Source organism: Marmota monax, unplaced genomic scaffold (assembly GCF_021218885.2).
Source record: "Marmota monax isolate L192 unplaced genomic scaffold, Marmota_monax_Labrador192_F-V1.1 WCK01_AAM20220418_F8-fsc00101, whole genome shotgun sequence".
In the NCBI taxonomy this organism is placed as follows: Eukaryota; Metazoa; Chordata; class Mammalia; order Rodentia; family Sciuridae; genus Marmota; species Marmota monax.
In genome coordinates this window covers 1,016,601-1,028,893 of record NW_026692786.1, presented here as the reverse complement: position 1 = coordinate 1,028,893, position 12,293 = coordinate 1,016,601, and the positions used below count along the sequence as shown (strand labels likewise).

Sequence of the window (12,293 nt, the reverse complement as noted above, 5' to 3'; positions counted from 1 at the left end):
CACCCATTTACCTGCTTACCACAGGACTAAGACCCATTCTGCTCAGAAGGCTGGAGCAGGTGGCGAACCAACCACCAACGAGATGGACATACAGTTCCTGGCACATAGTACGTCCCACCTTCCTTTCGGGTCCCCCCTCCCATCTCCACTCACTCAATGCATGGATCCTCCCCTGCCTTAAGCCCTCTTTGCTGCTAGTTTGATTTCTTGTGAGCATCGTTAACTTTTCTGGAGGACAGTGGGACTTCAAGAACTGTTGAAATGAAAGAAGGAGCGTTTTGGGGTTTCTGTGCCCCCCGATTAGGTCCAGTGTCATTTGACCATTCATCCATTCCTGCAGCAGACATTCACTGAACACCAGCACAGAGGCGGTTGTTGGGGTGCAAAAAAGACACACTTCCAGCCTTGGGGACTTTCCGTCTAGTCTAGGGACCCCAAAGCTTTTCAGGGCGGAGTCACCTGGAGGGAGCTGAAGGCAGCCCTGGGCCTCACCAAGCCTGGCTCAGGCTCCCTGGCAACCACCGGGAGCCTTTCCCTCCTGTCCCTGAGCCCAGCTGCTGACATAAACCTACTTCATGACCCATTGACCATGAGATGGGACTGTCAACAGGCATTGTTGAGGCGTGAAGAGCAGGCGGCCAGGGACTCCAGAACACAGGCACCCCACCCCCACCCCACCCCCGCCCGGGTTGGGTTTTACCGTCCTCCCAGTGCCCGGAGCCCCTGCAGGGTGCCACACAATGGACAAAGCAGCCCAGAATCTTTGCCCTCCTGAGGCCAGCCTTCTAGCAGAGGGGCCAGCAAATGTGATGTGGCAGAATCACAGAGGCTCCGGATTTACACAATGCAAGATGGATATGGAGGGGGAGAGGGGGTGGGTTTGGGGGGAGAGATGGAGGAAGGCCCGCTGAGGAGTGGCGCAGGGCAGTGGCCCCAGCAGCCAGGTGATGGGGGGCTAAGCAGAGATCTGGAAGACCCCACGTCTCCCCTAGAGCTCTGCTTTTCTCCTAAATAGTTGTCCCAGGAGGTAAAATGGCACTCTTGATTCTTTTCTCCTTTCTGTCCATTTCTCAGTATTTGCCAAAGATAAAATACTAAGCAGTCGGTGGCACGTTCTTCTCCATTCAAAGTGAGGCCCCTTGCCACAGATGAAGGATTGGAGAGGTGCAAGCAAGATGTGAGGTCTAAGCCAGGCACAGAGCCGCAGGCCTGTAATCCCAGCGGCTGGGAAGGCTGAGACGGCAAGTTCAAAGCCAGCCTCGGCAACAGCCAGGCACTCAGCAACTCAGTGAGACCCTGTCTCTAAGTGAAATAAAAAATAGGGCTGGGGATGCAGCTCAGTGGTCAAGTGCCCCTGAGTTCAATTCCTGGTACCCGCTCAAAAGGAAAAAAAAAAAAAGAATCTGAGGTCTAAAAAGGAAGTTGGATAATTCTTCTGGAGGGAGTTGTTGATGTGCTGAGAACCCCATGCTGCTCACTCCTGCAGCCTGGTGAGAGGACACATTATTTGGACGGGGGATTTGGAAGGGGCATGGTGGCCTGGAGACTACCACACACCCTTAAGAAAACTGAAGCTGAGAAGTTGAGGCAGAAAGAGACAGAGACAGATGAAGAGGTGCAGGCATGGTCAGAGAATCAGAGAGACTGAGAGCCTTCTTTTCCACTGACCAGATGTGGACCACATTTGAGAGAGAGCCAGACTGGAGCCATTTTAAGTCTTGCTTAGGAGATTTTTCTGGAAGGTCAAGATGACCTCCATGGGGAGGCATTTTCCCCAGGGTTGAGAAAAGCAAGCTAAGCAACCTGCTGGAGCTAACTCCTGTCCCCAGGGAGCACCGTCCAATGTCCCTACCCAAGCAACCTGGGGAGGAATCGGCCTGGACATCCTCGCTGTCCAGAGAGGCTGAGCTGAGGCCACAGCCCAGTTACTCCAGTGCCCACCACACGGACTCTGCTTGTCTCTTCTTTCTTCTCCTGTCTTTTACCAGCACTGCAAAGGTCAGCAGCTGCTGTCATGAAGCTAGGGAGAGAAGGAGAGGGAGCATGCCCACAGCCAGGGTAAGCTCTCCCTTGGAATGACGCTTTTGACATCCCAACATAAATTGCTGCACACCAATGGGTTGGTGACTAAAGTCACTTGGAATGAGCCAATAAGGCAGGGGCCTGGCCCAAGTGTTCCTCCTGCACTGGGGAAGACGTAGCCCCTGGGGCAGTTTGAGCCATCAGTGGCTAGGCATAAAGCTGTCCTCTGGTGGACCCCCACGATTTCGGCTACACATGCATCACTCAGAAAAAAGCCCCTTCCTATCCTGGCTCCCTTCTTAGCCCCTCGCCTCTGGCAGTCCAGCCTCGCTCCAGCCCGGGATGCCCCATTAGCTGCTCACCCAAGCTGCTAGTGCCTGAGGCTAATGGCCCTGCCACCCCGCCCTCCTCTCTTCCAGCTCACTGCCCATCCCGGGCATCCTCCGGCAACCCAGTGAGGGGACTCCTGAGCCTCAGAGACATCTGGCAGTACCAAGAGGTGAGTCCCTCTTTCTGTGGCTCCTCTTCTCACCAATGATCCCCCAGGTCCCCTGCCTGGGGTGTCCCCTGAGATCTGCTAAGTTCCTCCCCCATGACATGGATGGGATCTGGCTTACCCTGGGCTCTCCCCTGGGGACCTCCTCTGCTCCCTGTAGCTCATATCCAAGCCCAGGGTCCTCCCTCACCTCTGCACCTGCCCTGCGGGCTCCCCACTGGCAGGGAGTGATCTCAGGAGTGGGACCCATCCCCAAGGAAGCCACTCTGACCTCTCTAAATCCCTTCCCTCCCCAGAGCCTAAGGGAGCCAGAGGCCGCCCATCCTCCTTGACTGCATGCCTGGCTGTTTTTTCCTGTTACCACACCGCTGTCCTCTTCTTTGCAAGAGGTGACATGGTGGAAAGACAGCTGAGTCCTTGCTGCTGATCCTGGCTCCACGGCTGCCTGGCTGCCACCTCCTTCAGCGGCCTCGGTTTCCTCTGCCTCACCCCAGGCAGCGCCGAAGCCAGCTCTCTGGTCGCGATCTGAAGACCAAGTGGGACCAAGCGGAGTGCAGGAGCGGCTGCCTCATGAGCCTGCCTCCGCAGCTGTCCTTCGCCCTGTATGTGGCCGCCTTTGCCCTGGGCTTCCCGCTCAATGTCCTGGCCATCAGAAGCGCGGCTTCCCACGCCCGGCACCGCCTCACTCCCAGCCTGGTCTACGCCCTCCACCTGGGCTGCTCTGACCTCCTGCTGGCCATCTCTCTGCCCCTGAAGGCCGTGGAGGCCCTGGCCTCGGGGACTTGGCCTCTGCCGGTCCAGCTGTGCCCTGCCTTTTCCCTGGTCCACTTCGCCCCGCTCTACGCTGGCGGGGGCTTCCTGGCTGCTCTGAGCGCCGGCCGCTACCTGGGCGCAGCCTTCCCCCTGGGCTACCAAGCCCTCCGGCGGCCGCGCTACTCCTGGGGCGTCTGCGTGGTGATATGGGCCCTCGTCCTCTGTCATCTGGGGCTGGTCTTGGGGTTGGAGGCTCCGGGAGGTTGGCTGGACAACACCACCAGCTCCCTGGGCATCAACAGAGTGGCCAACGGCTCCCCCGTCTGCCTGGAGGCCTGGGACCCGGCGTCTGCCGGCCCCGCCCGCCTCAGTCTCTCCCTCCTGCTCTTCTTTGTGCCCCTGATCATCACCGCGTTCTCTTATGTGGGCTGCCTCCGGGCCCTGGCCCACTCGGGCCTGAGCCACAGGCGGAAGGTCAGGGCAGCCTGGGTGGCCGGTGGGGCCCTGCTCACGCTGCTACTCTGCTTGGGGCCCTACAACGCCTCCAACGTGGCCGGCTTCCTGCGCCCCGACATGGGGGCCCAGTGGCGAAAACTGGGGCTCATCACAGGGGCCTGGAGTGTGGTGCTCAATCCACTGGTGACTGGCTACCTGGGAGCAGGTCCTGGCCGTGGGACGGTGTGTATGGCAAGAATGCAAGGAGGAACATTCCAGAAATAGCAGCTTCTGCTGGGAGAAAGGGGCTTCTCCAGGCCCCATGTCAGGGCTGCCCCATCAGAACTGCTGGGCAGCCTTGCCAGGAGCCATCCCCAGCGCCACGTGTGGGAAGAGCTAAACCTGGAGAGGACAACACCCCGTCCAGAGAGAGGAGTGGAGGCCAGGGGCTGGTACCTCCACAGTCAGCTTGCCTCCTGCCTCTGCCTCACTCCTCGCGTCCTTCCTGCCCACTAGGAGGATGACGTCTGGCTTCTAATCCGGAGGAACACCACCGTGCAATGCTACCCTGCAGCCATTTGTGAGGAAAGAACATTTTAATTTCTAAAGAAGAGATGGAGGCACTAGCCAAGATAATGAGGCTGCCATACCACTTGGAACTCACAAGGGGGCAGCATTCGCACTGTGAATGGGAAGCTGGCCCAGAAAAGATGCTTGGTGAGAAGGGGCACAAGTCAGCCACCATGCCCAGTGCTTTATAATGAGCATTTTCTCATTTTATCCTCACACGACCCTCCCACTCCCTTTATTTTTTAAGAGGCAGGGTCTGCTCTGTTGCCCAGGCTGGCCTTGAACTCTGTCCTTGAACTCTGGTGCTCAACCGATCCTCCTGTCTCAGCCTCCCAAGAAGCTGGGACCAAGGTATATGCCACGGTGTCCAGATCACACAACCCTTGGATTTAGCCAGGTGACATTGCACAGGGGCGACAGGCAGAGGGGACACACACTGACTACTAGCCCGTGCTGGGCTCACTAAGCCGTGTGCCTGCCTTGCTTCCAATCAAGGGAAGGAGCCTCTCATTTTAATTTCAACAAAGACACCACCTGCTCCTCCAGTAGCGCCCCTTGGTGCAGGGTGGCACTCCCCCAAAAGGGTGCCTTATCCGCTTGGCTCAGAAGGCCTGCATGGGGTAGCCTCTGTTGGGGCCAGGTGTATCACATCTGGCCCAAGGAAACTTGCCCAAGGCTTATAGCAAAGAAGAGGGATGAGTCCGATGTGATCTTTCCAAGCAGGCTCCCCTGAGGGTCAGGGGAAAACCTGGAGTGTCAGGATAATACCTGTATTGGTGACCCATTTTGGGAAGGGTAAAGAGTGGCCCTCAAGGGGGAAGACAGAGAAAAGTAGCTGTAGAAGACCTGGGCATCTGCTCTAATGAGGGGAGGGATGGGAATCAAATTTGTTCAATAATGCCACCGATGTTCATAGAGCCCCTATGGGGCTATGTGGCTGCCATGTACAAACTGGGCTATCCCAATGGTCTCTTGGCACGCTTCAGTGTCTACAGGTGTCTAGAAGAGCGATGGGCACATCACAGGCACTCCATAAATGTTTGCTGAATGAAAGAATAAATGCCCATAATAGCTCTCCAAAGAATGTTCTAGAACCCTATCTTATAAATATGGAAACAGGCTAGAGAGGTTAAATAACTTTTTACCAAAGTCAGAAATAAACTCGGTCCCTGTGCAGGGGGGACATCAGCAAATTTTAGTAAAAACCCCAACTCCAGCCCAGGAGGCCCCTCTGCCCACCCTCACAGTGCCAGGGACAGCCTTGTAGTCTCGCTGCTCTGGAGCATCAGCGAGGTGCTGGGCCGCTGCTCCCAGCGACCCGTGCTTCTTCCCACTTGGGGGAGAATGCAGTTCCTGCCTGGTCCTGTGAGGCCCTGCAGGACTTGCCCCAGTTTCCTCTGTTCACCTTGAGCCCAGGAGGTCGAGTTATATATCAGCCTTTCTTCTGGCATGTTCTCTGAGATGTCTCTCTGCATCTTTCTTTTTAAATTGATTCTTTTTAGTTATACACAGCAGTAGGATGTATTTGACATAATTATACATGCATGGAATATGTATCTTTTTTTTTTTGTGGGGATGGTACCAGGGATTGAACTCAGGGGCACTCAACCACTGAGCCACATCCCCAGCCCTACTTTGTATTTTATTTAGAGACAGGGTCTCACTGAGTTGCTTAGTGCCTCACTTTTGCTGAGACTGGCTTTGAACTTGTAATCCTCCTGCCTCAGCTTCCCGAGCTGCTGGGATTACAGGCGTGTGCCACCACACCCGACATGGAATATATCTTGTTCTGATTCAAATTCCAGTACCTCCTCCTTCCCTTCCTGTTCCCCTCTCCCTTCTGTACCTCTCAGGTATTGATGTCTTCATCAAACTTCCCTCTTCGTTTGGCTCCTCACCAGATGTTAGGACACCACAACTAAAACTTTGTTCAGGGCTGTATCTTTAACAACTTGAGATATCATTTGCATATAAAAGGCACCCCTGCCAAGCCTCCAAGGCAATGATCTTTAGTAAATTGACTTCAGGGTGCTGTCATCACCCTGCTCCCCACCCCATAAGATCTCTCAAGCTCAATTAATTTACAATTTATTACAATTAATTTACAATTAATCCTTTCCTCCCTCAGCCCCCAGGCAACTGCTGATCCACTTTCTGTCTCTAAAAAAGTCTCTCTTCTAGACGTTTCTTATAAATGGAATCACGTGTGGTGTGGTCTCTTATGTCTGCTTGCCACTCTCAGCATGGTGGTTTTGAGGTTCACCCTGGCCACAGTGTGTGGTTCATTCCTTGTCATCGCCAAATAGAATGCCATTGTGCGGATGTGTCCGTCTGTTTATCCGTTCACAGGTTGACGGACAGCCCGTGATGTTTCCACTCTTTGTAGGAACATTCAGGAGCAAGATTTTGTGCACAGGGGGCTCCATTTCTCCTAAGTAAATATCTGCAGTGGGACTGTGGGGCCTTAGGGTAACTTTTTAAGAAACTGCCAAATTGCTTTCCAAAGTGGCTGCACCAGCAACAGATGAGAGCCCTGGTTTCCTCCCCTGGGCTGCTCAGTGCTTGGAACTGTCTGACTTTTGGATGATAGTCACCCTAATGGGTGTGAAATGGCATCACATTGTGCTCCCTCAGTATTTAAGTGAATAAATGCATTATCTCTGAAGCCAGAGAGAACTTGACTTTGAACCCTGGTGGTCATACTTAATGAGGTTTATGCCCTGGAGCAAGTCACTTCCGTGGAGAGGCTGAAGGATTTCACACAGTGAGATAAAGCAGTGATACCCTAAGGAACAGAGGGCCTGCTATGGATCTCGTGCCCACCAGGATGAAGCCGGTAGCAGCCTGGCCACCTCTGTGACCATCGTCTTCGTCATCATCATCATCATCATCATCATCATCGTCAAGCCTGCATCATGACAGGGACTGTGGCAGGGACAGTTCCAGGTTCCATTGGAGGCACCTGGCCTGTGTTCATGTTTTAATCTGTGACTCTGTTTCTATAACCATCCCTGTTTTCGAGATGAGAAAGGGGACACAGAAGGGGGACACTTGCCCCAAATCACAAAGTTGGCGAGTCACAAAGCCAGTTCCAGAGCCCAGCCCTCCATCATCACATCACACTTCCTGCCCTTACAAGGCAAACTGGAGAAGTGCCATTCTTAGAGAAAACAGACCAAAATCAAGTGGAAAAGAGGAGAGAGGACCACGGCGTCATCGGAGCATGGGCCTGGACGGGACATCCCGGCTGAGGCTGCTCAGGAGGAGGCCCGTGGTGGAATTTGCTCTTCTTTTTTGCATAGGGACACAGCCCTGGGAACAGAGCTCAAGGCATCTTTTGTGCTCGTGTTCCACAGTGAGTGACGTCACGGGCACTGCTAGGTCTTTAGCATTTCTGCCAGATAAAGAGCTCAGAGCACTTGTTCTGGAGAGGAGAGCAAGGTGACTTGCAGCGGGGGGCTTGCATCTTCAAAGAAGCAGGTGAGCACGGTGCTGGAGGAGCACCTGGGTGCTTTCTGTGCTGGGGGAGTGACAGAAGAAAGGGCAGGTCCCCGGAGGCAGGCTGGCTGATCCTGCCTGGAAAAGTATGTGGGGCTGTGCTACGGTGGGGGTGGGGCTGGCATTGGTGACAGAGTTCCTGGCTGATGGGTGAGGGACAGAAAGACCCCTCCCTGGACTCCTGCACTCACCTCTCCCCCTCTTACCAGTGGCTGTGACCATGGAGACAAGCCCAGACAGGTTCTTCTTCCCGGGAAACCACTGGCTGTACTTCTCTGTGTACCTCTTCTCCTTCCTTGTGGGGCTCCCGCTCAACCTGGTGGCCCTGGTGATCTTCGTGGGCAAGCTGCGGCGCCGCCCGGTGGCGGTGGACATTCTCCTGCTCAACATGACCCTCTCGGACCTGCTCCTGCTGCTCTTCCTGCCGTTCCGCATGGTGGAGGCGGCCAGTGGCATGCGCTGGCCGCTGCCCTTCATCCTCTGCCCCCTGTCCGGGTTCCTCTTCTTCACCAGCATCTATCTCACATCCCTCTTCCTGGCAGCCGTGAGCACTGAGCGCTTCCTGAGCGTGGCCTACCCGATATGGTACAAGACTCGGCCGAGGCTGGGCCAGGCTACCCTGGTCAGTGGCATCTGCTGGCTCCTGGCGGCTTCTCACTGCAGCGTGGTCTACGTCGTTGAATTCTCTGGGGATCAATCCCACAGCCAGGGATCCAACGGGACCTGCTACCTGGAATTCCAGGAGGACCAGCTGGCCTTTTTGCTGCCCGTCCGGCTGGAGATGGCCGTGATTCTTTTTGGGGTGCCCCTGCTCATCAGCGGTTTCTGCTACAGTCGCCTCGTGTGGATCCTCAGCAGGGGGACCAGCCGGCGCAGGCGCAGGAGGGTGGTGGGGCTCGTGGTGGCCACGCTGCTCAACTTCCTCGTGTGCTTCGGGCCCTACAACATGTCCCACCTGGTGGGCTACCTCGAGGGTCAGAGCCCCACCTGGAGGAGTTACGTGCTGCTCCTCAGCACCCTGAATTCCTGCGTGGACCCCCTTGTCTACTATTTCTCATCCTCTAGGTTCCAAGCCGATTTCCAGGAGCTGCTGAGGAGGCTGATGGGCGGCTGCAGCCCTTGGAGGCTGGAGGTTAGCGTGGAGTTGAAGGTCAAGGGTGGAGGAGAGGGGCAGGTGCAGGACTGTCCGACCTAGAGAGCAGGGACAGACTCCAGGAAGGCTAGGGAACAGGTAGCCCCAAGGTCTGGGCTGAGAGTGTGGTCCTCTGGGGCAGGGAGGTGCAGCAGATCCATGTCCCCAGGGCAGGACCATGCCATGCCGTGACAGGACGACTGGATATGGCTCAGGGGCAGAGCAGACACCCTGCCCCCTTAGGGATGTGCTCAGAGAAGCCAGCTCCTGATTTTTGCCTCTTCCGGTTCTCCCATCTGCTCTGGATTTGACTCTGGGAAGTTGTCAGGATCCGAGACTTCTCTGGAAGAAAATGACCTCCCCCAGCGTCGCCCCCCCCCCCGCCCCCAGCCCTGACAGCAACAGGCCAATTCCTGTGTCTTTCTGAGGGAAAAGGAGGAAAGAGTGGTGCCCAGGGTCAGAGGGAGCAGCCTGGCGCCAGGAGAGGGGAGAGGGAGGAGTTCACTCTTCAGGTCGGGAAGGGAGCAGACAGGCCCCAGGGGTGGGGAGCAACCTGCCCTCGGTGGGCTGTACCGGAAAGTTCCCAGTGCTCAAAGAATTCAGATCTTCAGGGACGGTTTGTGAACCATGACAGAGAAAAGTCACCCAAATAAATTGGTAGCGAGCAAAAGAGAATGGTCTCTCTTTATTCTCCTTTTTTCTCACGTGGTGAATGGAAGCATCAACACCCAGACTCCAAAGGGAAAGAACTAGACGACAGGATGCCTCTGGCCGAGGCTCTGGGTCAGGGAAAAGAAAAATAATAGTGAACCATCTTAGGAGCTGGCTGGATCCATTACCTCCTCAATAGCCACACGGTGGGGACGACATTATCACCATTTGGCAGAGCAGGGAACCAGCCCAGAGAGGCCAAGTATTCCCCTGAGATGGCAGAGCTAGCCTAGTGCGTGACTGGAGGAGGACTGGAAATTGGACTCCAAAACCTAAACCCCCAGCCCACTCTGCATCCTTCCTTCAGCTGTGGGTCAGTCTGCAGTGACCTGGCTCAGGCCAACTTCCAAAGTTGGGGAACTCGGTATAAAAAGTAGGAAAAAAGTAAACAGGCCCCAAGGAGAGACAAAATCAGAGGCAAAGCAGGTCTGTTCTCTGTGCAGGTCCATTCTCCTCCCAGGAAAGAAATACGTGCAAAAAATAATAATAATTATTAATTAATTAAGGTCATTAGCACAGTTGACTTCAGATGGTGACAAACATAGATGGACCTTCTTAAAAGCTGTTTTTGCTGAGATGTGGTCATCGTGCAAGTTTTCGCTCTGCACTGAGGGGTGACACATGAGAAACAGCTGGTCAGGCCTCCCTTCCCCGCAGGGCAACCAGAGAAACGTTGGCGCCTGTTTGTACTCAGTCTTATTGCCAAAGCATTTATTGATCACCTACTAGGGGTAGATGGTTGAGCTCAGAACTTCAGGGATTTCAATACCATTGTTAAAAAATGTTCGCTTTTTCGGGGCTGGGATTGTGGCTCAGTGGTAGAGCACTCGCCTAGCACGGGTGGGACCCGGGTTCGATCCTCAGCACCACATAAAAATAAAGGCATTGTGTTGTGTCCATCTACACATAAAAAATAAATATTAAGAAAAAAATGTTCGCTTTCCTCCCAGGAGAATGAGGACTGGGTGTGGGCGGGGGCTGGGTTTGGATAGGGAGAGGAAGGTGTACGCTGTCACCCGTGTGGCCCAGGGCATTCTGCCACAGCGGCTGCTAACAAGGTGATGCAAACCTGGGTCCACCTGGCTCTGAAAGAAATCAAAGGTGTCATGAGTCCTGTGACCCCTGAATGGATAATTCGGACCCAAAGCTGGGAACAAGTTGAAAACCTCACATTCTGAAGAAAGCCGCGAAGAACAGCGAAGAACTCCTTCCCCTGGGCTTCTGGTGAGGAGTTAGAGGCAGGGTCACTGGCTTTGCTTGCCCTCCATCCTCACCTGGCATCTCCCCAACTGCGTCTGTGCCCGTGAAGAACTCGGGTGCCGGGAGGTTCGGTCATCGGAGTTTGGGGCGATCGTCTGGGTTGTGTGAGGGGGTGGTTAAGGGAAAGGGGGCCACTCTGGGGACGGAGGGTGGATTCTGGACCATGTGAGTGGGGGAGGGAGATGACAGTGGAGTGTCCATGGGTGACAGCAGCAAAGCTTTCCCGCTGGTAGGGCAAACAGTGAATTGCCCGTGGGGGAGGGGACGCAGCAAGGGCGGAGGTTCTGGGGAGATGCTAATGTTACCATCCAGGGGCGCTGGGTTCCTTGTCTCTGCTCAGCGAAGAACTGAAAAGCCAGACACAGAGGTCACAAGCCGGCATCGGGCTAACGGCCAAAGCAACAGTCACAGACTTCCCCAAGAGGAGGGGCCCTGGAGCCAGGAGTCCAGGGGGGCAGCTTTGACTTGGGTGGCCTTTGGAATTTCCTCCTTTCCTATCTCCTCCCCTGGCCACAGGCTCCTCACTATTTTTGATTGGTGCCCCTCTGTCCATGCATCTGTTTTAGTTTTTCTATTGGATTCCCCACTTAAGGGAAGGCGTACAGAAGTGTCCATCTGATTTGGGTCCCCTGCTTGTGCCCCCAGCACTTCCATCAAGCAGGAAGCTGACCTCATCAGAAGACCCTCTCCATGCCCCTTTGTTCTGGCCCTGTCCCCAGCCTCCTCACTGGCCACCTTGTCCTGGCTGCCTAAGCCCTTCTACATCTCCCTCACTCGGAGTCATCCAGATTGGATCTCCCTAGACAGAGAGGACCCACATTCTAGCTGCGAGGAAGCTGGCTTGGTTATATTTCTTTCTCCTGCTTGGGTTTTGCAGCAAACACACTGCATATCAGTTTATGTGTTGTGGCCCTTTGGAAGGACACAGATCTTCCAAGACTGCTTCCTCTTCCTCCTTTTGGAGGATGCTGCTGAGAAGGCAGGGGCTAGAGAAACAGTCTCCACCAGGAGGCTGAGGAAGCCCATCTCACAGCCAACCAAGTGAGACTGCAGGGGAGCTCACACCCCCGGAGAAGTGGGGCCACCTCCCCAAAGGAAAGCCAGGGTTACTGCAGAATTGGAGATAAAGGTGGAGCCAGATGTAAACGGAGCAGTGTTTGCTGAGCTCAAAGCAAAGCCAGGATGTGGGTAAAGAGGCCACCGGGAGTCAGACTGAGAAGCTGACTCAGAGCCATATTTCTTTGTGAAATACAAAATAAGGATAAAGATAGAATCATGGGTTTGCAATTATCTCAAGCTCCAGCAGGTTGACAGCCTGCTTCTCTGAATCAGAGACTTAGGTTTCTATTTATATATAATTTTGTTAATTAACTATGCACGTCTTTAAAGGTTTACAAGAGCTGCCCCGGGGGGAAA

The 12,293-nt window shown here is 54.7% G+C and overlaps 2 protein-coding genes across 2 annotated transcripts; both read left to right on the top strand.

Annotated features, from left to right (window-relative positions):
• The first annotated feature begins 2,420 nt into the window (after nt 1–2,420).
• Nucleotides 2,421–4,852, top strand: Ffar1 (free fatty acid receptor 1). The gene is made up of 2 exons (XM_046448080.2): nt 2,421–2,521; nt 2,815–4,852. The coding sequence occupies exon 2, from the start codon at nt 3,089–3,091 to the stop codon at nt 3,989–3,991; it is 903 nt and encodes a 300-aa protein (XP_046304036.1). The 5' UTR covers nt 2,421–2,521; nt 2,815–3,088; the 3' UTR covers nt 3,992–4,852.
• Ffar3 (free fatty acid receptor 3) lies at nt 4,009–10,367 on the top strand. The gene is made up of 2 exons (XM_046448078.2): nt 4,009–7,756; nt 7,984–10,367. Exon 2 carries the CDS (start codon nt 7,995–7,997, stop codon nt 8,967–8,969), a length of 975 nt encoding a protein of 324 aa, XP_046304034.1. The 5' UTR covers nt 4,009–7,756; nt 7,984–7,994; the 3' UTR covers nt 8,970–10,367.
• Nucleotides 10,368–12,293: the final 1,926 nt, after the last annotated feature.

Bases quoted from the DNA above. Each gene is read 5' to 3' on its own strand.
- Ffar1 (XM_046448080.2), top strand. From the start codon at position 3,089: ATGAGCCTGCCTCCGCAGCTGTCCTTCGCCCTGTATGTGGCCGCCTTT.
- Ffar3 (XM_046448078.2), top strand. From the start codon at position 7,995: ATGGAGACAAGCCCAGACAGGTTCTTCTTCCCGGGAAACCACTGGCTG.